General features: G+C 40.3%; 1 protein-coding gene across 6 annotated transcripts in view; it reads right to left on the bottom strand.

Annotated features, from left to right (window-relative positions):
* NHSL1 (NHS like 1) overlaps positions 1-24,531 on the bottom strand; it is a 238,170-nt gene that overhangs the window by 22,687 nt on the left and 190,952 nt on the right. For all 6 annotated transcript variants that reach the window (XM_033406286.2, XM_033406294.2, XM_033406304.2 and 3 more), the window contains exon 3: positions 11,799-11,926. In XM_033406286.2, the coding sequence (XP_033262177.1) occupies positions 11,799-11,926 (128 nt within the window). The remainder of the gene's footprint in view (positions 1-11,798; positions 11,927-24,531) is intronic.

The raw sequence follows: 24,531 nt of genomic DNA, 5'->3' as shown, positions 1-24,531 counted from the left end.
AGCTTTTGTTGCTCAACTATCTGTGCTCTTCGGAAACCATTTATATGGGGGAAAAAAAAAATCAGTGTGAAATTGTTAAATTATAAGAAGCTGACTGAAGCTCTGCTTGGAGCTTATCAAAGTCCCGTGAAAACATTTCTAGCAGTGTCTGTTTTTATACAGATTAACATGCTAACTGGGGAGCCCTCGTCAATACCCTTCTTCCTGTAACATCTTAAAAAGTGTAAGCAAGAAAGTTGTTTTGGCAAGCATTTTATGATGAACTTCACCATGGCTCCAGTAGCTGGTTCTATGACAAGAAAACACCAAGAACTCAAAAGAAATGTGACGGTCTCAGGAACAGCAGCAACAATAACAACAAAAAAGGGTAATTGACTTTTGTTGGGAAATGGCAGGTTATAATCATAATAAACGCTTAAGGACTGCTCTTCAAATCAAAAGCATTTAAACTAACTACCACCTAAGGCAGTTAAGACAGGTTTTCCTTAAAAATGAAAAGTCAATAAACCTTCCCAAGGGAATTCCTAGCATACTAGCACCCAGGTCAATTCAGCACCCCTCAACCACACAGCCCCCCAAAAGGGTAACTGCTATCCTGACTCCTAACACCCCAGCTTCATTTGCCTGTAATTGAATTTTCTCTAAGGGAAAGTATATTGTATTTTCTGTTTCGTGACTTATTTCTTTCATTTAACGTTATGTTTGTGAAGATTCTTCTATCTTTAAAAAGCACATGTTGGGCTTCCCTGGTGGCACAGTGGTTGAGAGTCCGCCTGCTGATGCAGGGGACACGGGTTCGTGCCCCGGTCCGGGAGGATCCCACATGCCGCGGAGCGGCTGGGCCCGTGAGCCATGGCCGCTGAGCCTGCGCGTCCGGAGCCTGTGCTCTGCAACGGGAGAGGCCACAACAGTGAGAGGCCCGCGTACCACAAAAAACAAAAAGCATGTGTTGATGCATTTCTGGATTTAACACAAGTTTCCAAGAGGACATCAGTAAGACATCTACAGAAATGCATTAGTTAGATATCTCAAACAAAAGAACACTGCCATCTCTGTTTACTGCTATTGAATTAACCCTCCTGCAAAATATCTGTATTTATCCTACAACTACTAGCACTCCACAAATCTGAAAAAGACTACACAAGGGCTAATGAAAATGGGATGGTGCGGGGTTAGGGCTCTAGGCTAAGAATCCAAAGCCTCAGGTCACTCACTTTACAGTTAATTGATCTTGAAGCTGTTCCTAAACACTGAAGTTTACTTAGCTGTAAAAAAGGGCTATCCTCCCTCCCTTCCACACGCCACTACAGGTATTCGTGAACCTAGTGACATGAGAGCTGTGGGAAAGCCATCGTGGAAATAAAAGTATAAATCATATGAACAGACATCTCGATATCTGAGACTTTATATTATTAGTGTATAAAATGATAACCTAGCTTCTTTGCCACCTAAGGAAAACGTGAAATGTGTGTAATTAAATTGACAATATACTCAATTTATAATGAGCATATGTTACTGACATCCTATGATGATACTAAATTGCACGATATCTATTCATATTTGATCCAACACTGGTCAAAATGATCACAACTCCTACAGATCCTTGAGAGGCAATCAAAGGGAGTTTTGAATCAGCAGCAGCTAAGCCATGCCGATGTAAATCAATTATTTCTATCCTTTTTGCAGTTGTGACACTCGCGTTGGGTTTGATTTATAATACTCATGATCTACCCTTATGTTGCAGATACACAAATTAAAATTAATTTTATTTGAGAATTTCATGCAGTTTGTGTAAAGGTCACATGTCTGAAGTTGAATCTCAGTTTAGTAAATTAGGTTACTCTGATTTTCTGATATCTATACACAGAAATAATTTTTCAGGCAACTTTGAAATACAGCACAAATTTTAAAGGCCATAAGAAGCAAATCCTAATCAAAAAGGTCTGAAAGAAAGAAAAGTAAAGCTTCAGCTTGATGGAGAATAAACAGCATGGTGACACCCTACCGAGAGGGCTCCCTTTTCCGTGTGACGTCTGCCGAGGGAGGGGGAGAAGCACTGTTCTGTGGTCTGTATTTGGCTCAATGGGGCTCATCAGCCTTAGTAACCTACCTTTCTTTCAGTTGGCTGAGAGTGTCAGAATTGAAAACTGTCACAGTGCAATAGTACTTCAGTTCAGCCTCGTTGCCATGGGATGATGACCAGGGACCGCTCCAGTATGACAAGTGACAAAGATCATCTTTTTTTTTTTTTTTTTTTTTTTTTTTGCGATACGCGGGCTTCTCACTGCTGTGGCCTCTCCGGTTGCGGAGCACAGGCTCCGGATGCGCAGGCTCAGCGGCCATGGCTCATGGGCCCAGCCACTCCGCGGCACGTGGGATCCTCCCGGACCGTGACACGAACCCGTGTCCCTTGCATCGGCAGGCGGACTGTCAACCACTGCGCCACCAGGGAAGTCCTAAGATCATCTATTTTATAAAGTGCTCCCTTCCTTTGCAAGAAAACTTCCGAGACATGCAGGTCACAGATAAAGTTATATGCAAATGGGACTGTTATACAGTGCCACAATCTACTAAAGAGAAATAAAAAACCAGGACGGTACAACTTCCAGAATGATCTGACTCCCATCCTTCTCAGCATTTATAAATGCAGCAGGGGAACAGGAGAAACCTCAATCATCTCAATGGCCGAACACATCACAATTACTCCATTAAGATGGATACTGTAATGCTCTGGTTATTACCTTAGCCTCTTAACTGGTCTCCATGCTCTGACCTTGTTGGCCACCCTCCCCTTCTCCCCACTGCCCCTTTAATAGTCTACTGCTCAACACAGAAGCCAGAGGGATCCTTTTAAAATATGTCAGATCCATATATACACTACCAAACGTAAGGTAGACAGCTAGTGGGAAGCAGCCGCATAGCACAGGGAGATCAGCTCGGTGCTTTGTGACCCCCTAGAGGGGTGGGATAGGGAGGGTGGGAGGGAGGGAGATGCAAGAGGGAGGGGATATGGGGATATATGTATACACATAACTGATTCACTGTGTTATACAGCAGCAACTAACACAACAATGTAAAGCAATTATACTCCAAAAAAGATGTTTAAAATAAATAAATAAATAGAATATGTCAGATCATGGCTGCTCCTGTGTATCCTTACTATAACCTACAAGACCCAACATGACCTATGAACTGGCCCACTGCTACCTCTGACCTCATCTTCTACTATTCTATCCCTTATTTATTCTACTCCAGCCTCACCATCCTCCATCCAGTTCCTTGTACAAACCAAGCACTCTCTTGCCTCAGGGCCTTCGCACTTGCTCTTCCCTTAGACATCCTCACAGATAGCACCTTCTTATTCTTCAGGTGCTTAGTCAAGAGTCCCCTTCTTGTTGAGGTCTTACCTGTCCACTTACCTAAAATTTCAACTCCTCCCCAATATTTTATATCCCCCTTCTCAGCTTTCTTTTTTCTCTTCAGTACATATCACCAGTATGCATATATTTTAGTTATTCACCTTGTTTGTCTCTCCCATGAGAATGTAAGTTTCAGAAGGCTTTAAATCAGAATTGCATAGAGAGCTATTTCACAATTTTAGCTAAAAAAGGGGGTCACCATTTAGTAACTGATTGTTCAATGCCTTGCCCTGGGTTACAGGCTTTATAGGAATTGGTACCTCATTTAATCTTTACGGCATTAGCCTTGTTTTGTAAATAAGGAAATGGAGTAAAGCAACTTCACTTTTGGGAACTTCACAAGTGGGCAACTGGGACTAGAACCCACGTGTGCCCTCAGAGCTTCTGCTGTCAAACAGTGTAAAATAACAACTTGGCAATATTTGCAATAAATTACTAGGTTTTCTATCTAAAATTAAAATCTCCGGACTTCCCCGGTGGCACAGTGGTTAAGAATCTGCCTGCCAATGCAGGAGCCATGGGTTCAATCCCTGGTCTGGGAAGATTCCACATGCCGGGGAGCAACTAAGCCTGTGCACCACAACTACTGAAGCCTGTGCGCTCTAGGGCCCACAAGCCACAACTACTGAGCCCGTGTGCTGCAACTATTGAAGCCGGCGTGTCTACAGCCCATGCTCCACAACAAGAGGAGCCACCGCAACGAGAAGCCCGCGCACCGCAATGAAGAGTAGCCCCCAGTCGCTGCAACTAGAGAAAGCCCGTGCGCAGCAATGAAGACCCAACACAGCCAAAAATAAATAAAATAAAAATAAAATCTCCATTTATATCTCTGAATAAGAACAAAACCTTTAAAAAAGCTAGAGTAAAGTCAACAGTGTGGTGTAGCAGGTGGAACACTACACTCTGGAGTAAAAAACAGTATCATCATGCTGGCTCTGTCATTTACCAGCTGTATGTTTTGAGCAACTCAAGCTCCTGTGTTGAGAACAGAATAACTTAAATAGCGTCACCATGCTTCATGTTAAGGGATCCCTCGGTACAGGGTAAATTATTTTTTTTAATATTGAGTTTAAAGTGGTCTTGCTTTCAGAATTTAAATGCAGTTTTAAAAACTGTAAATTGATCAGTAATGTTCATTAACACCCCATATCCTTATCCTGGAAGGAATGGACAGTCACAAATGAAACATAAGAAACCTCGATTTCTTGTGTCAAATTGCTTAATTCAAAAAGGGAGATCACCTGCCATACCAGCAGTTGTTTTGTGAATTTTGGATGCTGTTAAGTCCTGCATTTCAGAGACTATTAGGTCCTGTCTGGAAATCAGACAAGCTCCCACCAGATGGATGGTGGGGCCTGAAACATGGTCTCTTTGGCAGATGGCCAAGTTACCAAAAAGTGGGCTTAACTATGAAACACATGTGCCCACCCAGGCTTTTTTTTTTTTTTTTTTTTAATCTGCTATGCTTTTAAAAATTAGAAAACCTGGGCTTCCCTGGTGGCACAGTGGTTGGGAGTCTGCCTGCTAATGCAGGGGACACCAGTTCAAGCCCTGGTCTGGGAGGATCCCACATGCCGCGGAGCGACTAGGCCCGTGAGCCACAACTACTGAGCCTGCGCTCTGCAACGAGAGAGGCCGCGATAGTGAGAGGCCCGCGCACCGCGATGAAGAGTGGCCCCCGCTTGCCACAACTAGAGAAAGCCCTTGCACAGAAACGAAGACCTAACACAGCAAAAATAAATAAATTTAAAAAAATTAGAAAACCTAATTATAGCCAGAGTTAAAGTTAGCATTCATTTAGCAATTATTACATAAAAATAGATACAGAACAGATGAAACTATATAGAGCACCATTTAAGAGGAAAACCACATACATTCCGGTCCTTTTTACAGGACACTTACTTAGTCGATGGTGTTTTTCTCTCCAGAATTAATCTTTCTTGGGTCAACTCTTTCTTTTGAAAGATTCTAGATAGTTTTATAAGGTGCCAAAATGTCTGGAGTCTTTTTTGGCTATAGGCTTCTTCCACCGTCAATACACTGAGACACAAGACATCCTGACTTCATTCTTTTCTCTCCTTATTCCTCCCCCGGGCCCCCTGGGCCCTGGACCCAACAGCAAAAACCAAGGGTAGTGGTTTGGGGGGATCCACACAGAAGCACAGTTCATGGCCCATCCAGCAGCTCCACGATGGCCAGGAGGTGGTTTCCACATTCACATTATTAAATAATTTCAATTGTTCCTTCTCTCCTACTCAGTATATTACCACAAACCTAGCCTCTTTATCATGGGCTCTAAACTTTCTTACCCTGTACTGAATTAAAATATTTTGGATTTAAATGATCACATATTAAGTGAACCTAAATGTTCAAAGTGATAATGTAATTTCCTACTTTTAATGACCTTTTATTATAATAAATCATATATACAAAATAACATGAATTTTTAAGACCCTACTACCCAACTCATGACTTAAAATAGTACCAAAAAATTGCATCCACCCCAAACTTTTCCCTGCTTCCCCCAAGGTAACCATTCTCCTGAATTCTATGTTATTTATCATTCCCTAAATTGTTGTTATGTGTGTGCATAAATATGTCTAAATTACATATTTAGACTTGCTTGACTTTATAAAAATGGTACCATTCTCTTTGTAGTGTTATTTACTTACCGTTGTTTCGAAGACATATCCATGTTGTTGTGTGAGCTACAGTTAATCCATTTCACTGAAGCCCACATTTCATTCTAATACATTTATTTATGCACTCTTTTACTGATGGATGATGGGTTGAAAAAGATGTTCTTCCTATTATCTCAACAATTCAAAACTCCCCTAAGAGAGTAGTTAGCAGGAAAGAGCTGTAGCTAAGCCTCAATTCCGCATACACTCATTGTTTGAGGGAAAACAGGGGCTGTGGAGTCACAGATTTGGGTTTTAATCCTAGTTCACTTTTGGGGGTGAAGGGTGTGTTCACTATCTTGATTGTGGTGATGGTCTCCTGTATGTATAAATATGTCAAAACTTATTAAATTGTATACTTTAAAGACGTGTAGTTTACTTTATGTAAATTATACCACATAATGCTCTTTTTAAAAAGAGAGAGAGAACTCTGTTTCAGGGTTTAAAAGCTACGTGATCTTAAGCAAGTGGAGTAATCCCTCCAAGATGCATTTGTGACATGCGCACAATGCAGGCTACCTTGCGTGGCTGCCGTAAGTATTAAGTAGACTCACACACAGCACCGAGCCCAGCCTCTGAGCTTTTCTTTGTGCCAGGTGCTTGGCTCCATACTGGGAATAAGAGATCAACACAATGAGAATGCTGTGTGTCTGTCCCCCCGTCCTGCCCCAGTCTAGAATGGAGGGCAGATATGAATACAGCCCATTCCAATTTAATGGGATGTGTGTAGCAAGAGAAACCGGAACAAGTTATGGGAGACAGCCTCACTGTTTGAATGCATAAAGGCCTGGAAATGACAGACCCCAATCTTCCCACCCTGCCTGCAAAGGTACAGAGTAACAAGGACCACAGACTGCACAGCAGTGAACACAAGGAGCCGGCAAAGACTCCCCTGTGCTTCCACTGTGTCCTCCTGAAACTACCCACCCAGAGAGACCCAGTGAGAAGTGACTGTATCTAGGATCGTCGTAAAGGTTTTCTAGATGGTAAGTTACCCTAGGCTAGGGGCCCTGTCTGTATACTGAGACCAAGCAGGACTTAAATGGTCTTTGAAAACAATAGCATGAATGAATGAACATCAGACAAGTCAAAAATAGAAGGAAAAATGACAACGGCAGGCATAATGTGAAGGCACTGGGTAATTTAGTAATCTTGCCCTTTTATTTCACCAATATGGTTCAATGAAAAGAAATGAAATATAAGGTGAGAAGCCCTGGGTCATGTCCTCTGACTCATTCTGGCTATGTGATCTTCTTGGGAAAGTAATTTCATATATCTGAGTCTCAGTTTCCAGATGGTTACAATGATAGTAATGATTATTAAAGTACCTATTTCATGGGAGTTCTTGTAAAAATGAGATATAATTTTGAAAAAGTTCTAAAGCATTTTACTATCATTATAAAGTTAGTACCAGTATAACCACTGGTTAGTTCTACACGTAGATAACCTGTGAAGACACAATTAGAAATTTTTTAGTAATTGCTGAAACCTCTCAAATTCATTGCCTTAGGTAGGAAATTCTATGTGGGTGGAATAAAAGACTCAGAGTGACTGAAAGAGTGGCCAATTTTCATAAAACCAGACAGTTTATAAGACACTAGTCATCATCATCTGAGCATATACTATGCACCAGGCACCATGCTTACGGATCTTACAAACCTTAATTCACTTCAACCTCACAATCATCCTCAAGGTGGGTGAGGTAATCATGCAATTTATTATCAAAACCAGAACACCTCTGAGAGTGAAAGGGGTGCTTTGAATCATCACACAGAACAGGAGCTGTAAACCAGACTGTCCTGAGCAAAACCAGAACATGTCGTTTATGACTCTTCACAGCTGAGGAAACTGAAGCTCACAGAGGGAAGCAATTTGCCAAGGCCACGAGCTTCGACAGGTGGAAAAGCTGCCCCGGACCGGTGCTCTGAAGCATCACTTTATACAAGCCTCCTCCATGTGCAGTCACAGAGTAAGGCTACTGTCCTTCTGTCATCTTCTAAGTCCTCCTCCAATTTAAAGATCTCTTATCAGTGAAGACTAAAACAGAACCTGAGATGCCAGTTCAAAGAAAAACAGAAACTAGAAAAGAAAGTTTCTGTTTCTCGCAATACCATTAGAGCCAACGATTTATTGCCACAATCCCAGTCTAATTTATCTGTTTGGGGGGGAATTTTATGCAAGAGATTGAGTAATGACTGACATTCTTTCTGCTGAGACAATGGGGCCTCTATGAATGTTTCCTTGATTCAGTGAAGGTATTCATCAAACATAACCTCCAGCAATGGCAGTTGGAGAAATGCCTTCTCAAGGAAGTGTTCTGTCATCTATAACTGAATTTTCTTCAAATACCTGAATAACCTCTTTGGTAGTACCTGGTACACACTGAAAACTGAAAGAACAGAAAAATGCCAAGGCTAGGACAATACTAAAGCAATGCCTTACTCTTTGATTTCACAGTTGAATAAAAAGGTATTTTGTGAGATTTCTGAATCTCTTTGCAGACAGCATTTTTCATGCAGCATGTTTACTGTTTAATGATATACATAACATATATAGTTGGAAATATTTCAAGCAATTTCTTTTCTTGCTACACTACACCACTACTTTGAAAGATGTATGTGGATATCATTAGCAAAATACCTTTCACCACACCATAAACACAAGTCCTACTTGGGAAATGTTTTGCATTAGGATAATTATTCTGGAACGATTAGCCAGAATAAATAACCAAAACAGACGTCCCCTAAGTTTTCTGTTCTAATTTATGTCCTTAACTTTTGCCCTATTAGCAGCTCTCATTTTAGGAGAGTGCTTCTATCCTAAGCACATAATAGATGCTTAATTATTTCTTGAATGCAAGTTACGTGCTTTTCATCCTAATTTTGCTCTCAGACCATTTGTCCCTTAAGCATTTGTTAACTTACCTGTCCCTTCTTCTCTATAGTTCACTGCTCTCCTCACCATAGCCCCACCTCCACTGCCCACCTGGAAATACAACGTGAAGGGTTTCCCCAGTAGAATTTTCCCTCTAAGTTGACTTCTATATACTCCATGTTTAAAATGATCCCAACTGTTAGAATGACATTTAAGGACATGACTGTAGTTAGGGGTCTTGGTCTTAACGTGGAGACCATAAGATGTTAGCTTGGAGCCCCTCGTAACAGTTAATGGATTCCCACCTGATCTCAAACGCCAACTTCATCATATACTAAATCCCTAAAGATTTAGGTCTACTCCTGGACTTTACAGTCTGTTTTTAATATTCTGTCCTATTGGTCTGTATATCCAGGTGCCACACTGGAGTGATTCTTGACTCTTTATGTCTTAATACCTGGTCAGGCCGGTTCTCCTTCCCCCACCACTGCTCTTCTGTTTTACAGCTTTCCCAGGTAGGAAACTTGGACTCAGTTTCTCCAGTCCTCGCCCTCCTCCTCCCAGCCCCTAAAATAACTCCAAACGAAAACAGAACAAAACTACTCAACTTTTTACAGTAAGTCCCCTACATATGAATCTTCAAGTTGCGAACTTTCAAAGATGCGAACCGTGTTCACATGTCCAATCACTTAAGTCACATATCTGGCGTACACTGTCACATGCGTGCATCCTCCACAAGTGCTTATGCTTTTGTGTACTTTACTGTACAGTACTGTATAGAGTAGGGTAGTACAGTATCTTTATTTCAAGCCCAGGTTGTCTGGAAGCAAGTGTAAAAGCAGCGGTGATGTAGCCGGTACCATACTGTACTTTTCAAGGTACTATACTGTAATATTAAATATGTTTTCTTTATTTTTTGTGTTTTTTTTATACGTATTGTGTGAAAAGTATTGTAAACCTATTACAGTACAGTACTATATAGCCGATTGTGTTAGCTGGGTACCTAGGCTAACTTTGCTGGACTTACGAACACACTGGACTTACGAACATGCTCTCGGAACAGAACTCGTTAATACGCAGGGCACTTACTGTATTGGTATTGTGTTAATTTTTAAAATTAACTTGGGCAGAAGTACAGCTCCGATCTTAGAGAACAATTTTCCACTCACCACTTTCTAGATGAAGAAATTAATGCCTTGAAGGCCCAAGTGATACATCCAAAGAAATGCAGCAAGTGGCAGAGCTAACGCTTGAAATTTGTCTCCTTAACTCCTAGAATAACACCATCTCTTAACTTTAGCTTTTAACTTCCCCCTTCCTCACCATTCACAGCCACTCTTTGGATCTCAAGGTCCGCAGGACTTCTTGCCTGTTGCAGTAGTCTATAAATGTTCTTCTTACACACCTCACCCTCTCCCAACCCCTTCCCCATTTCGTGACTGCCCAAGTCAGAAGAATTTCTCTTTCAAATGTCACTATATGACAAACATTTATTGCATCATGTTAATATATGTAAAAGTTTTCATTCTGGTGAGTTCTCCCTACCTGAGAGCTCTAAGTTTCTTGAGGCAAGTACAGATATCTTATTAATCTTCGCATTTTGTAGTAGCAGGTAAATGCTATATACATTAAGAAACATTTATTCGCTGGCTGCTGCTTCTTCCTGGAATGTCCGTCTCCAAGATTTCTGCATGGCTCACTCTTTTAATCCCAATCACCTCTTTGCTCAGGAAGGCCTATCCCTTTAATTTAAAATTGCAACCTCTTGTTCTGTTTTATTTTACTCTACAGCACACGTCACTTAGTACAGCATCATTGCTTATTTATTCTCGGTGTCTCACCATCAAATCAAAGCACCATCAAGGACGAGTATTTCCTTTGTTTGCTTCATTGTTACATCACCAGCACCTAGAAGAGTCGCTGGCACACAGAAGACGCTTAATAACTACTTTTTAAAAAATGAATTATAATTCTGTGTTTAAAGTAGTGAAGGTGATGGATGTGTTAATCAACCCAATTGTGATGGTCGTCTCACAAAGCACACGTATGTCAAATCATCACACTTTACATATATAAAAATGTATTTGTCAGTTCTATTTCAATAAAGCTGAAAAAACTTAATCTAAACAAAACAAAATCCTCACCATGTAATTCATCTTCTGATTTTAATTTTCCTTACTCACACCAACAAGAGAAAAGTGAGTTTTTAAAATTATAGGCTAGATCAATTTTGAAATAGCTGCTTTTCCTATTATAATAAAAGACCTTCTTTGTATAGATCTTCCTCAACTTATGATGGGGTTTTGTCAGATAAGCCCACCGTAAGTTGAAAACAAACGTCAAAATGTATACAATTCACTAACCTACCGAACATTGCAGCTTAGCCCAGCCTACCTTAAACACGCCCAGAACACTTAACATTAGCCTACAGTTAGGGCAAATCATCTAATGCAAAGCCTATTGTATAATAAAGTGTTTAATATCTCATGTAATTTATTGAATATTGTACGGAAATCAATACACTGATTATGTCCCTTTAATGAATTCCTTGGGTCCCAAACTTACCTTTTTTGGACTAATTTTAGACTTACAGAAAAGTTGTAAAGATAGTATGGAGAATTCCTTGTGTACCCTTCACCCAGTTTTCCCTAATATTGACATATTACATAATCATGGTACATTTGCCAAAACTAAGAAATTAATGTGGGATAATACTATTAACTAAAAAACAGACTTATTCTGATTTCACCAGTTTTTCCAACTTATGTCCTTTTTCTCTTCTGGGATCCAGTCCAGGATCCTCTGTTGCATTTAGAAGCCTTACCTTTGGATCTGGTTCTTCATCCTCGTCTTGATAATCATCGCAGAATGGACTGGAGTTGGCTGCAAAGGTGGGTCCCTGGGAGTAGTACTGAGAACTCCGGTAGCCATCCTGCCGCAGCTTATCACATTCTGCAGGGGTACAGGCCAGGGAGGGGAGAAAGGGCTTTAAGAACCAGGATTAGTTTAATCCTCCTTACTTACCTTTCCTAGTAATATTTCTCTACGCATAACACGATTTCAAAATAATGACAATATTAATAATAAAAATTATGGTAAAAAGAACTACGAATTAGTAAAGCAGCGGCCACACTCTACATGCCACATTAATACACTTCAAAGGGATTACCTTTACACCTCACAACAGCCCTCTGAGTCAGCTTTAGGGTAATTAAATCACTTGTTGTGTAATGTTACACAAGTAAGCAGTGGACTCAGAATTTGAACCCAAGGTCTTACTTACCATATTTTTTTTCCAGTTTTATGGAAGTATAGTTGATTTACAATGTTGTGTTAATTTCTGCTATACAGCAAAGTGACTCAGTTATACATATACATATTCTTTTTCTTATTCTTCTCCATTACGGTTTATCACCAGGTACTGACTATAGTTCCCTGTGCTATACAGTGGGACCTGGTTGTTTATCCATCCTATATATGATAGTTTGCATCTACTAATCTCAAATTCCAATCCTTCCCTCCCCCATTCCCCTCCCCCTTGGCAACCACAAGTCCGTTCTCTATGTCTGTGAGTCTGTTTCTGTTTCGTAGATATGCTCATTTGTGTGGTGTTTTAGATTCCACATATAAGTGATATGTGATGTTTGTCTTTCTCTGACTGACTTACTTCACTTACTATGATAATCTCTAGGTCCATCCATGTTGCTGCAAATGGCATTATTTCATTCTTTTTTATGGCTGAGTAACATTCTGTTGTATATACATACCACCTCTTCTTTAACCATTCAGCTGTCGATGGACATTTAGGTTGCTTTCATGTCTTGGTTATTATAAATTATGCTGCTATGAATATAGGGGTGCATGTATCCTTTTGAATTAGGGTTTTCTCTGGGGATATGCCCAGGAGTGGGATTGCTGGATCATATGGCAACCCTATTTTTAGTTCTTTGAGGAACCTCCATACTGGTTTCCATACTTACTATAATTTTTGACATGAAACAATTGATTAAGTAATTCCACATCAAAAAACACAAGCAATTCTCATGCTAGTCTTGTTTTCTAGACTGATTAGCTGGAAGTGACAAGAGAAATCATGGATTATAATGCTCTCATTTTGTTTTTACTTCTCAATTTAACTTTGATGCTAAACAGCCTATAATCACTGTGCAGAATTTAGTTAGTACAAGCTGGCTGGCAGTCTGAGATGTCTTCCAGTCCACGGAGGAATGCCTGGCACCACTGAGTGGAAGGTAAGTAGCAGCCCTGGATCACAGGGGGACTAGGACCACTGGCTGCTCAGAGATTAGAGATTCTCTTCAAGGAGCAACAAACCATTGCACTGATAACTCCCATTGGTGGGGGTGAGCACAGAAAGAAGAGTTCTAATGGCTTTTCAAAGCCCCAGGAGCTCTCCTATTACCCAGATACCTCAGAGGAGTATTTGCCTTGCAAAAGGATTCCCCACAGGGTTCCTTTAAATATCCAGCTTGGTAAAGGAAGGTGACATGTGTTTGGTTTTGGACAAGTTTCTTCTTTGCACAGCTTTACAAAACCATGCGCCTAATGGCACAGAACTAAAGTAGGGCATCTTCAGAGTTCCCTTCTAACACTAGGAGCTAAGCTTCTTCTTCAAAGAGGAGATTAATAGTTGCTTTAGTGGAGGGATAAAAATTCTGCAACTGGAGAATAAAAAAATCCTTACTCTCCTGTGCTATCTACCTCACAGTGGGAGTGGAGAACCAAACCAAAACTATAAATCAGATTTTTTAAAATCCCATGGAAATAGTCACGAGGCTCTTTTAGAATGCCAAACTAACTTAAAAATTAATAATTTAATGATATAATAACCATAAGAGAGCTAAACCCCACTACTTCAGTTACTTATGGGCTGAACAATGTGTGGGCTGGCAACCACTGTCAATACTGAGTAAAAGAGAAAATTAAAAAAAAAAAATCTCAGAAACTTCCAGAACACACTTTTAAAAATGAGGATTTACTAACCCTAACCCTTTTCAGTGAGAAATACTTTCACATTTTCTCCAATATTTGACAATCTCTCTGCAAAAGTAGATAGTACAACCAGACTCTATGCTCTCGTTCTACAGCGATGTTACCTGGAGCATGACAGCTAGTTTTCAAATGGTGTTCTGTGCAGAGTTCTGGGATTCTGTAAATATTTGATTTTATTTTTTTATCTTAAAGTTAAGATAAAAAATAACAGCTCCATAGTTCTACATGTCATTAACTTGTATTGCTAAATTAACTTTTCTGTAGTCCTATAAAACTGAAGTCGCCTAAGGATTCAGGGTGAACCTTGTAAAACAAACCAATAAAACCTATTACCACTGGCAGCTACTTATCACGTAGTTCAGTGCTTTCAAACAGTTGCCAAACAAACCAAAATACAAAGTGAAGGCCAAGGGCCTCTTCAACTAAGTCCTTTCCCTGTTCAGAATAATCCTTTCTCCCCTCATCCACTGACCTTATGAAAAGTACAAGTCTCAAATTATAGAAGTTTATAATATTAAAAAATCTGTTTCACGTACCAGGTACCATGTAAGAATGTATTTGAAAAAGATTCCTCTGCAAGGGACTGCTAGGCTAGATCATCTCTAAAGGTGATATTAGTTCTGATATTCTTGGCAATAATATTAAAAATAAGCAAAGCGCTATCATCAAAAAGACAAGAAATAACAAGTGTTGGCAAGGATGTGGAGAAAAAGGAACCCCTGTGCACTGTTGGTGGGAATGTAAACCGGTGCAGCCACTATGGAAAACAGTATGGAGGTTCCTCAGAAAATTGAAAATAGAACTATCATACGATCCAGCAATTCCACTTCTAGGTATTTACCTGAAGAAAACAAAAACACTAATTCAAGAAGACATACGTACTCCAATATTCACACAAACATACAGAGGACTATTACTCAGCCATAAAAAAGAACGAAATCTTGCCATTTGCAACAGCATGGATGGACCTAGAGGGCATTATGCTAAGTGAAATAAGTCAGACAGAGAAAGACAAACACTGTGTGATGTCACTTATATGTGGGATCTAAAAAACACAACAAACCAGAAACAGACTTATAGATACAGGGAGCAAGTGGATGGCTGCCAGAGGGGAGGGAGGTGGGGTTGGGCAAAATAGGTGAAGGGGATTAAGATGTACAAACTTCCAGTTATAGGGCTTCCCTGGTGGCGCAGTGGTTGAGAGTCTGCCTGCCAATGCAGGGGACACGGGTTCGTGCCCTGGTCCGGGAAGATCCCACATGCCGTGGAGCGGCTGGGCCCGTGAGCCATGGCCGCTGAGCCTGCGCGTCCGGAGCCTGTGCTCCGCAACGGGAGAGGCCACAACAGTGAGAGGCCCACATACCACAAAAAAACACAAAACAAACCAAAAAAAAACCCTTCCAGTTATAAAATAAATAAGTCACAGGGATATAATATACAGTATAAGGAATACAGTCAACAATACTGTAATAATTTTGTATGGTGACTTATTAGGATTGTTTAGTAACGTATTTAAATATCAAATCGGTATGTTGTACACCTGAAACTATATTGTACAACAGTTACACTCCAATTACAATTTTTTAATTAAAAAGAAATTTAAAGTAGCCTAATAACTCGATACCCGTTGAATCTTAAAAGACCAAAATATCGTAAAATTATTATCCATAAGTTAAAAGCATGAAAGGCTCACAATTATCAGTATTTCCAATGTGTGTCACCTTTTAAGCCTAGTTTAAAAGATAATGCCTTTTTTTCCCCCAAGATTAAGTTTATGTCACAAAAATATTTAAATAGTAGTATAACAAACAGTAGCATATCAAATGAACACGATGCTGGTCTAAGATTAAATTAGGCCATATAGGGACTTCCCTGGTGGCGCAGTGGTTGAGAATCCACCTGCCAATGCAGGGGACACAGGTTCGATCCCTGGTCCAGGAAGATCCCACATGCCGTGGAGCAACTAAATCCGTGCGCCACAACTACTGAGCCTGTGCTCTAGAGCCCGTGAGTCACAACTACTGAGCCCGCACGCCTACAGCCTGTGCTCCGCAACAAGAGAAGCCACCGCAATGAGAAGCCTGCGCACTGAAATGAAGAGCAGCCCCCACTCGCCGCAACTAGAGAAAGCCCGCGCGCAACGGCGAAGACCCAACGCAGCCAAAAAAAAAAAAAAAAGTCCATATAAATTTATGGCAGATGACCAATTTTTTATACCCTTATCAGATTTCTGCAATCTAGTAAACTCATCAAATTCCATTGCCATTTATCTTATTCCAACTCTACGGGAAATCTAGGAAAATTTCCTCCTGTCAAGTTGCAATGGCTCTCAGTTTCTAAACCATGGCTTTGTTCATTAAAAACTGAGTTTATTGTCTGTGGAGTGAGATGTAAGTGAGTACGAGCCATCATGAATAAACAAAGACTTTTCAAACACTGAACTGATGGTAAGAGCAAGGCAAAGCATAATTTAAAGCCAGGTTATGCCAGTAACCACAGGAGGGAAACACGATACTAAATGTAACAGAAGCTCTGTCTTTAACACATACGTCTCTTGCAACAGAAATTAAGAGTAAAACCATGCTATTGTTCTCACAGTACTACCTGGATAAAGGTGTCACTGTTTATTGTGTCCTCTGGTTTCCCAGCCACAAATTTCTTCCTCCTTCCTTTCATGTCAAACTATTTTCTTTAGCGCAAGAACAATGGACGAACACCTTGGTAGACCAAAGTTTTTAATATAGAAGCAAAAAATACTGTCCTAGGATTAGATGGTTACCTAAACATCTTGCGAATTTAATACTGTTCTGTCCTCCAAACCTTCACATATTAAACTATTCTTTAGACTTTCTGTTTTAATATTGTATATATGCTGAGAGAGTCTGCTGCAAGAAGGTTTAGAGTTATCTTCAAAATCACTTTCTCTACTGGAAATCCTTGATGAATTTCCACTCTCTTTGTTCTGCTCCTAAATGTATTGAATTAGTGACAATGAGCTGGAATATACAGCAGTCACAGACAGTTCCAAAATCCCAGTGGCTTAATACAACAAGAAGATTCTTTCCTGCATGTTCTCCTGGTCTAGGCAGAGCTACTGGGGGCTCTGCTCACCACAGTCACGCAGGGACCAGGCCGAGGGAAGGTCCTTCTCAGCTTGTGCTTGGACCATCAGGCAGCAGCGCTGGGAGAATGTGCGTTTCACACTGGCTCTGGGAACTTCTGCCAGAAATAACCAGAGTTTACTTCCGCTCCTATTTCTTTGGACACAACAAGCCACATACACAGCCATACCTAACTTCAGAGGGGACGAGGAGGGGCCACCCTACCTCATAAGCGAGGGGGAGAATGAGACTATCCCACACCAGCTCTAATGACTCCTCCAAAAAGAGGGACAACACTGACTCTATGATTTTCCAGATTCTTGTCACCCCTTCTCCCAACACTTACTAAGTGTTTATTTCCAATCCTTCCTGAATGAGACTGAGAGGCTTCCGGTGTGGAATCTGCGATGAAAAGCTACCCTGCTGTGTTTCAGTAACAGGGCGTTGACCTTTGGGAGGGACTCTATGGGGAAGCCACTGAGTGTCTGGAATCCAGGACAAACCAGGCACCGCTCACCACCTGTGAGACCTGGGGGACAGCATTTTAACCTTCTGGAAACTCAGATCCCACCTCTAGCGCTGGCACAGTACTTCTTCTGGGAAGCTATCATGAGAATCAGTCAACAAATATTTCCAAGTACTTTGCTCTTTAAGGTGAGAGACCAGGTCAGGGTGTGTCAGGACTTTGCACAGAACCCTCCACCTGGTGGGTGCTCAAAAAACAGTCACTGCTGTCAGCATTTACCACATAAACCATAACTACCTCAAACTCTCCCACTTTTATTTTTTTTCTTTTATTTATTTATATTTATTTATTTATTTATTTTGTGGTACACGGGCCTCTCACTGTTGTGGCCTCTCCCGTTGCGGAGCACAGGCTCCGGACGCGCAGGCTCAGCGGCCATGGCTCATGGGCCTAGCCGCTCCGCGGCATGTGGGATCCTCCCGGACCGGGACACGAACCCGTGTCCTCTGCATCGGCAGGCGGACTCTCAACCACTGCGCCACCAGGGAAGCCCCAAACTATCCCACTTTTAAAAGCCAGTAAGCAATTCCATAACAAGACCTGCTTGGCTACACAGTTGTTTTTTTCTTTTTTAATAAATTTATTTATTTTCTTTATTTTTGGCTGCGTTGGGTCTTTGTTGCTGCATGCGGGCTTTCTCTAGTTGTGGTGAGCGGGGTCTACTCTTCATTGCGGTGCGCAGGCTTCTCATTGCGGTGGCTTCTCTTGTTGCGGAGCACGGGCTCTAGGCACGCGGGCTTCAGTGGTTGTGGCACGTGGGCTCAGTAGTTGTGGCTCGCGGGCTCCAGAGCACAGGCTCAGTAGTTGTGGTGCACAGGCTTAGTTGCTCCGCGGCATGTGGGATCTTCCCCAACCAGGGCTCGAACCCGTGTCCCCTGCATTGGCAGGCAGATTCTTAACCACTGTGCCACCAGGGAAGCCCTACACAGTTCTTTAAGATTCTACACTTTGACCAAGCTGTTGGCTACGTCTTTAACAAAACATCAGGAGGTTGTATTGCTTTTCCCAAGTCGGTATGACACTCATACGGGGATTCTCTTAATGTCAATGGCCTGAACATTTATTTCTAACTCCTCTCAATCCAAAAAAGAGCACAAATATTTGAATTAATCTAACTACAAAATTTACAAACCTAATCAGTTTCATGTAAGACAAAGCCTTATACTTAGGGGCATTTTTCCACTGAAAGAGTATCAGCCAGGTGCTTGGTAAATGTATTTGATATATTGTAACTACCAAAGCAAGGAGAGAAAAGGATCAAGGTTCTCTGATCTGAAAGTATGTGTGCTGGGTTGAACTGTGTCCCTAGAAGAGATATGCTGAAGTTCTAACCCCTGGTACCTATGAATGTGACTTCAATTGGAAATAGTCTTTCCAGATGTAAGCATGTTAAAATGAGATCACTAGAGTGGGTCCTAATCCAATATGACTGATGTTTATGAGAAGAGGAAAAAGAGACACCAGGACCATTCGGAGACACACTGACACAGAGGGAAGACAGCCTTGTGAAGACAGAGGCAGAGACTGGAGTTATGCTGCCGTAAGTCAAAGAGCATGTGGGATCACCAGAAACTGGAAGAGGGCAAGGAGGGATCCTCCACTAGAGGTTGAAGGGAGCATGGCCCTGCCAACACCTTGATTTCGGACTTATAGGCTCCAGAACTGTAAGACAATAAAGTTCTACTGTTTTTGTTTTTGTTTTTAGTTCTACTGTGTTAAGTCACCCTGTTTGTGGTACTTTGTCATCACAGCCCTAGGAAATTAACCCAGTGTGGAACCAGGAGATGCTAAGATGTGAAAGACATTCATAAGGATCTTCAAAGAAATGGCACAGGGGTGCCTTTGGCAGAAATCTTAGAGCATCACGGAAAAGAAACTGTGACAGGAACTGGGCATCTGGAGATGCCCGTTTGGCTACTGAAGAGCTGTGCAACTCTGGGCAAGAAACATCTGTTAGCTTCAGGCCCAATCTCTAAGGTCCCAAGAAAAGTTACCCTTTGTAGCAGGAAAAGGCGAGATGTAAAAACAACTCTCAGCAGACATACTAACTGCTGCGTATTAATAATACTGACTTTGATTGAGGGCTGCCTATGAACAAGCCATTGCTCTAAGCACTTCACATACAGTAAATCATTTACTCTGCACAATGAGCCTAAGAGATGGGGATAATAATTATCCACGTTTTACGTACGAAAACCTTGAGACCCAAAAAGAAATCTGCTCCAATTGGTGGAGCCAACATTAGAATCCAGGTATTCTGGCCCCAAAGCTGGTGCTCTTTCCTGAGAGTATCAACTTGCTTATGACGAGAAACTACCCTCCTTCATATCTCTCTGTACCACCCTTAATTATGTATAAAATAACATTAGCCTTTATCTAGCAAATCGGTACATTCACTTTTGGGTTTTAGTTTCCTTAAACTCCTTCCAAGAAAGAAAAGATGTTAAACTAGTTTTATTATAGTTTTTCCCCTATACTTACATTTCCATAACAACAAGAACTAAAATATGAGTACAAAATGAAATAAGTAAATGTTCATCTAAAAGGATGTTGGTATTTAAGGTCTACTAAAATTAAGATTAGAGATGGACTCTTAACTTCTCCTCAAAGGGAAAGCAGGTCTGTAGGTGAAAACACTGCATATCTCAAATGGGTAATGAAAAGATTAGCAGATTCAGAATTTTAAGAAGAAAAAGAAAACCTTTTGATCCCTTCTGGAAGTTATTTTATAAATTCTTCAATTTATATTAATTATACATATTAATATATAATGTATATTACCATCATCAGTTCCTAAACCCTCTTATAGACGATGGCATCCAGGGTCTACTGGCCGGCAGTGGCAACCGCCACGCTTACAGGGAACCCAAGTCACTGTGCTACTTCAAGATAGCTCAATCAAAATCCTTTGAGGTTTACTTCAAATCCCCTTTTCCACAAAGCTTTCCCTAGTTACTACAACGTTCCATGCTAGCCTGAACTCTTCAATATTATAAACCATATCACATACTTCCTTAGATCCTCTGCTGTGCCAGGTTCAAGTGGTGTTTTTAACGAAAGAATAGCAAAGAAAAGGAGTCAGGAGGTAGAGGAGCAATTACTGCCAAAAAGGCAGGATCGAAGTTGGAAGAAGTCATCAACCCCTAAGACAATTCTCTTTTCTCGGTTCCTCAGGTACAGTCCAGAGGAAAGCATCCCCACGCCACGTTTACCTGTTAAGTCATAAATGTTTATGAATCATCTACTACCTGCCAAGTGCTGTTACAGGCACAGGAGATTCCACAGTGAACAGAACAAACAGAAATCCCTGTCTTCATAGAGCTTATGCTCTAAGAGGTCACAGACAACAAACAGTAAAAAGAATCAACTACATAATACGTAAGAAGGTCCTAAGTGCTAAGAGAAAAATAAAGCAGGGAAGGGCACAGGGAGTGGTATTGAAGCAGGGCTACCTGAGTGGTGACATCTGAGTGAAGAAAGTGGGTTCCATCACCCTAAGAAAGAGTTGGAGGGAAGAGTGATCTGGGCTGGGTGAAGAGGAAGGACAATAGGAGATGGTTAGACAGGTAAAGGGGGAGCAGGTTACCTAGGGCCTTGGAGGTTCCTGTAAGGACTCTGGCTGTCACCACGAGGCCGGAGGGTAGCCTCTGGAGACTACCAACAGAGAAGTGACATGATCTCACCTGTATTTACCACCTTCCTCCAGATGCTGTGACTCAGCTAACAGTACTCAAATACATAAATTCCAACTAAACCAGAATAAGAGCCTGAACGTTACCTGTATGAGGAAAAGTAAATCACCTAGTGATGCCAGTAAAAGCACACTGGCATTTTTACCATTGATTTGTATAATTTGTCATAATTAATGTTTTCATATTTATAATTCCATAAGAGACAATTATAAGTGAAAAATTTCATGAATTTATTATAAAGACTTTGAAGTATACTCTGAGAGAACAAAGTTTTTAACTTAAATGGTTACTAAATTCTGACTTACTTAAACGAAAGATAGAAGGAAAAGGAGGAGATGGAGAAAGAGAAATTGAATGCAAGGTGGGAAGAAAAAGGGTTTCGTCGTTTATTCCCTAAGGAAATGATGTGGTAAGATGAGTGGACGCTAAAAGGGAAACAAGTGAGGTTTGCTGAACGTTAGCTTGTCTGAGTAAGAAGAGAAAGCAGTGATAAAGGAAGTATTTAAAATGAGCAGCACTGCTGTCCTCAAAAAACTAAAAATAGAGTTCCATATGATCCAGCAATCCCACCCCTGGGCATATAACTGGAGAAAACTCCAATTGGAAAAGATGGACGCAGTGTTCATAGCAGCACTATTTACAATAGCCAAGACATGGAAGCAACCTAAATGTCCATCGACAGATGAATGGATAAAGCACATGTGGTATATATACATAATGGACTATTACTTAGCCATAAAAAAGGATGAAATAATACCATTTGCAGCAACATGGATGGACCTAGAGATTATCATACTAAGTGAAGTAAGTCAGTCAGAGAAAGACAAATATCATATGATATCACTTATATATGAAATATAAAAACAATGATACAAATGAATGTACTTACAAAACAGAAATAGACTCAGACATAGAAAACAAACTTATTGATACCAAAGGGGATAGCAGGGGAGATAGCAGGGGTAGGGGAGAGAGATAAATTAGGAATTTGGGATTAACATGTACACACCACTAAATATAAAATAGGTGAACCACAAGGACCGACTGTATAGCACAGGGAACTATATTCACTATCTTGTAATAACCTATAATGGAAAAGAATCTGAAAAAGCATACACACACACACACACACACACACACACACGTACAACTGAATCACTTTGCTGTACACTTGAAACTAACACAATATTGTAAATTAATTATACTTAAAAAAAAGGAAAACAAGCACTGCTGCATTAAAAGCCAAAAGGACTAGTTAAGAAAGATTGTTTTGTCATTTTTCAGGTTATATGTATAGTTAAGAAAGATTATTTTGTCATTTTTCAGGTTGTATGTATAGTGGTGGTGTATACGAGCATGAACTGCTAGGAAAGTGCTGAAACATTCAGGTCAAAAGCACAATGTTGGTATTTTACAACAGAACAGCATTTAGATGTACCATACTTTAAAATCTAAATGTGGTTTCTTTTTAACAGATTAAATCTTTCATAATCCTCCTCCTATAATTCAAGGTCATTAACAATTGGGAGGACTCCAGTTCCGAAGTTAATTATAAATAGTGGTCATGATGTACTGCTTCAGTGAGAATGTTCTGTGATGAACCACAGTCTAAAACACTCTTTTTTTCAGATCACTGATTTTTAAAGCCATTACTCCTGATGACACTTAATAAATGCGTTATTTTCTAAACTGAAAGCCCTTGGCCATCATTTTGATTTGTGTGTAAAATATTTCTGTGGGAATTGAAGGAAAGCAGATATTATACCTGTCTTATGGATTATAAAACACAAGTGTTTTAAGTTTCTGGTAGATCCAGGTTTCCAAACTTCTATCCCAGTTATTTATCCATCAGATTATCAATGACAGGGTCAAACGCCAGTTCTATTACATATCTTTGTCCGGTACCAGAGAACTGAGAACACAGAAGACTACAAACATATATTTAGAAGAAAATCAATAATCAATCCCAGTCCAACAGCTGTATCAGATCTTATATAGCTAAAGATTCTAGTTAGAGCTTTCAAGTAATAAGCATGTAGGAAAAATTTACTGCACTCAATTATTATGCTCTGTAAACATTAGGGAACTTATTTTCTTAATGAAAATCAACCCAAAATGTATTTTAAAATAGAAGGGATCTGCCTTCTAGTACCTTAATTTATTGGGTTTGGCAATCCTGAGCAAGGGAAAGAAATCATACTGATACTGTAGTTCAGATTCTGCCTTGCCAGTCATGTATACTGGATTTTCCAAAATTACATTGGGACTTTCCATAAACTCTTTTCTTCAGAACAGCTGTACTTCAATTTATTTAAATCGTCTTTAAGAATCAACAAATTAGAACATAATTAAGAGACTATAAATGGTCAAATGTTTTTAAGTTACTCAGTTAATTGCAGCATATCAAGTGAGTTGAAAAGCTATGTTAAATCTAAAGACACCATGGACTTAATATAGATATTTTCAATGGATACTGTCCTAGATAATTTGACAGCAATTTAAAATAACAGATTCCAAATAAATATGCCTTTTTGGTTTACTATTACACTAATGATTCATCCCTTTCTGCCCTCTCCGCTTAAGAGTAAGAGTTTGAATTGATATGAAGTTATACAGCAATACTTACAATGATATAAAAGCATATTATTATATATGAAGTATTATATCCAAATTTATCTTCCAAAAACTGCATATCTGAGTCCATAAGACAACTTCTTTATCAATCGTCACGTCAAAGATACTTTGCATCCAAAGTACGATAAAATAAAAAAGAAAAGGAGAAAATATATGGCTTTAATGATGGAGCCCAAGTCTCCCTAAAAGTTCTGAAATATCTCCTCTCTTAATGGTGCATCTCAGACAAAATGTTCCAGGTGTTAGAGTACACTTTGTTCAACTGCAGGTAAGAAAGAGACGGCCAATCAGAAAATATGCCAACAATCACCCACGTGTCAAGGAGAAGGAAGCGTCCTGGAAGGGGATGAATCAGTTTGTTCAAGTAACCTTCTGCTAACAGCCGGGGAGATGAATGGCGACAGTCAAGGGCTCAAACTCCGACAGTCAACAGCTGTGTGTTCGAAGCCTAGCTTGCGATGAGCTAGTGAAACTGAAGGGGTACAACTTTCAAGGTGTTTACGATTTAGCTGACTGATTAAACAAGTTCACGTGACAATTTATGGAGCACTGGTTCTCCCAGTTAAGGTGCATCAGGATCCCCTGGGGGCTTGT

This window comes from Orcinus orca, chromosome 12 (assembly GCF_937001465.1).
Source record: "Orcinus orca chromosome 12, mOrcOrc1.1, whole genome shotgun sequence".
NCBI classification, from domain to species: domain Eukaryota; kingdom Metazoa; phylum Chordata; class Mammalia; order Artiodactyla; family Delphinidae; genus Orcinus; species Orcinus orca.
The sequence above is the reverse complement of the archived record's forward strand: the minus strand, read 5'-3'. Positions and strand labels throughout refer to the sequence as shown.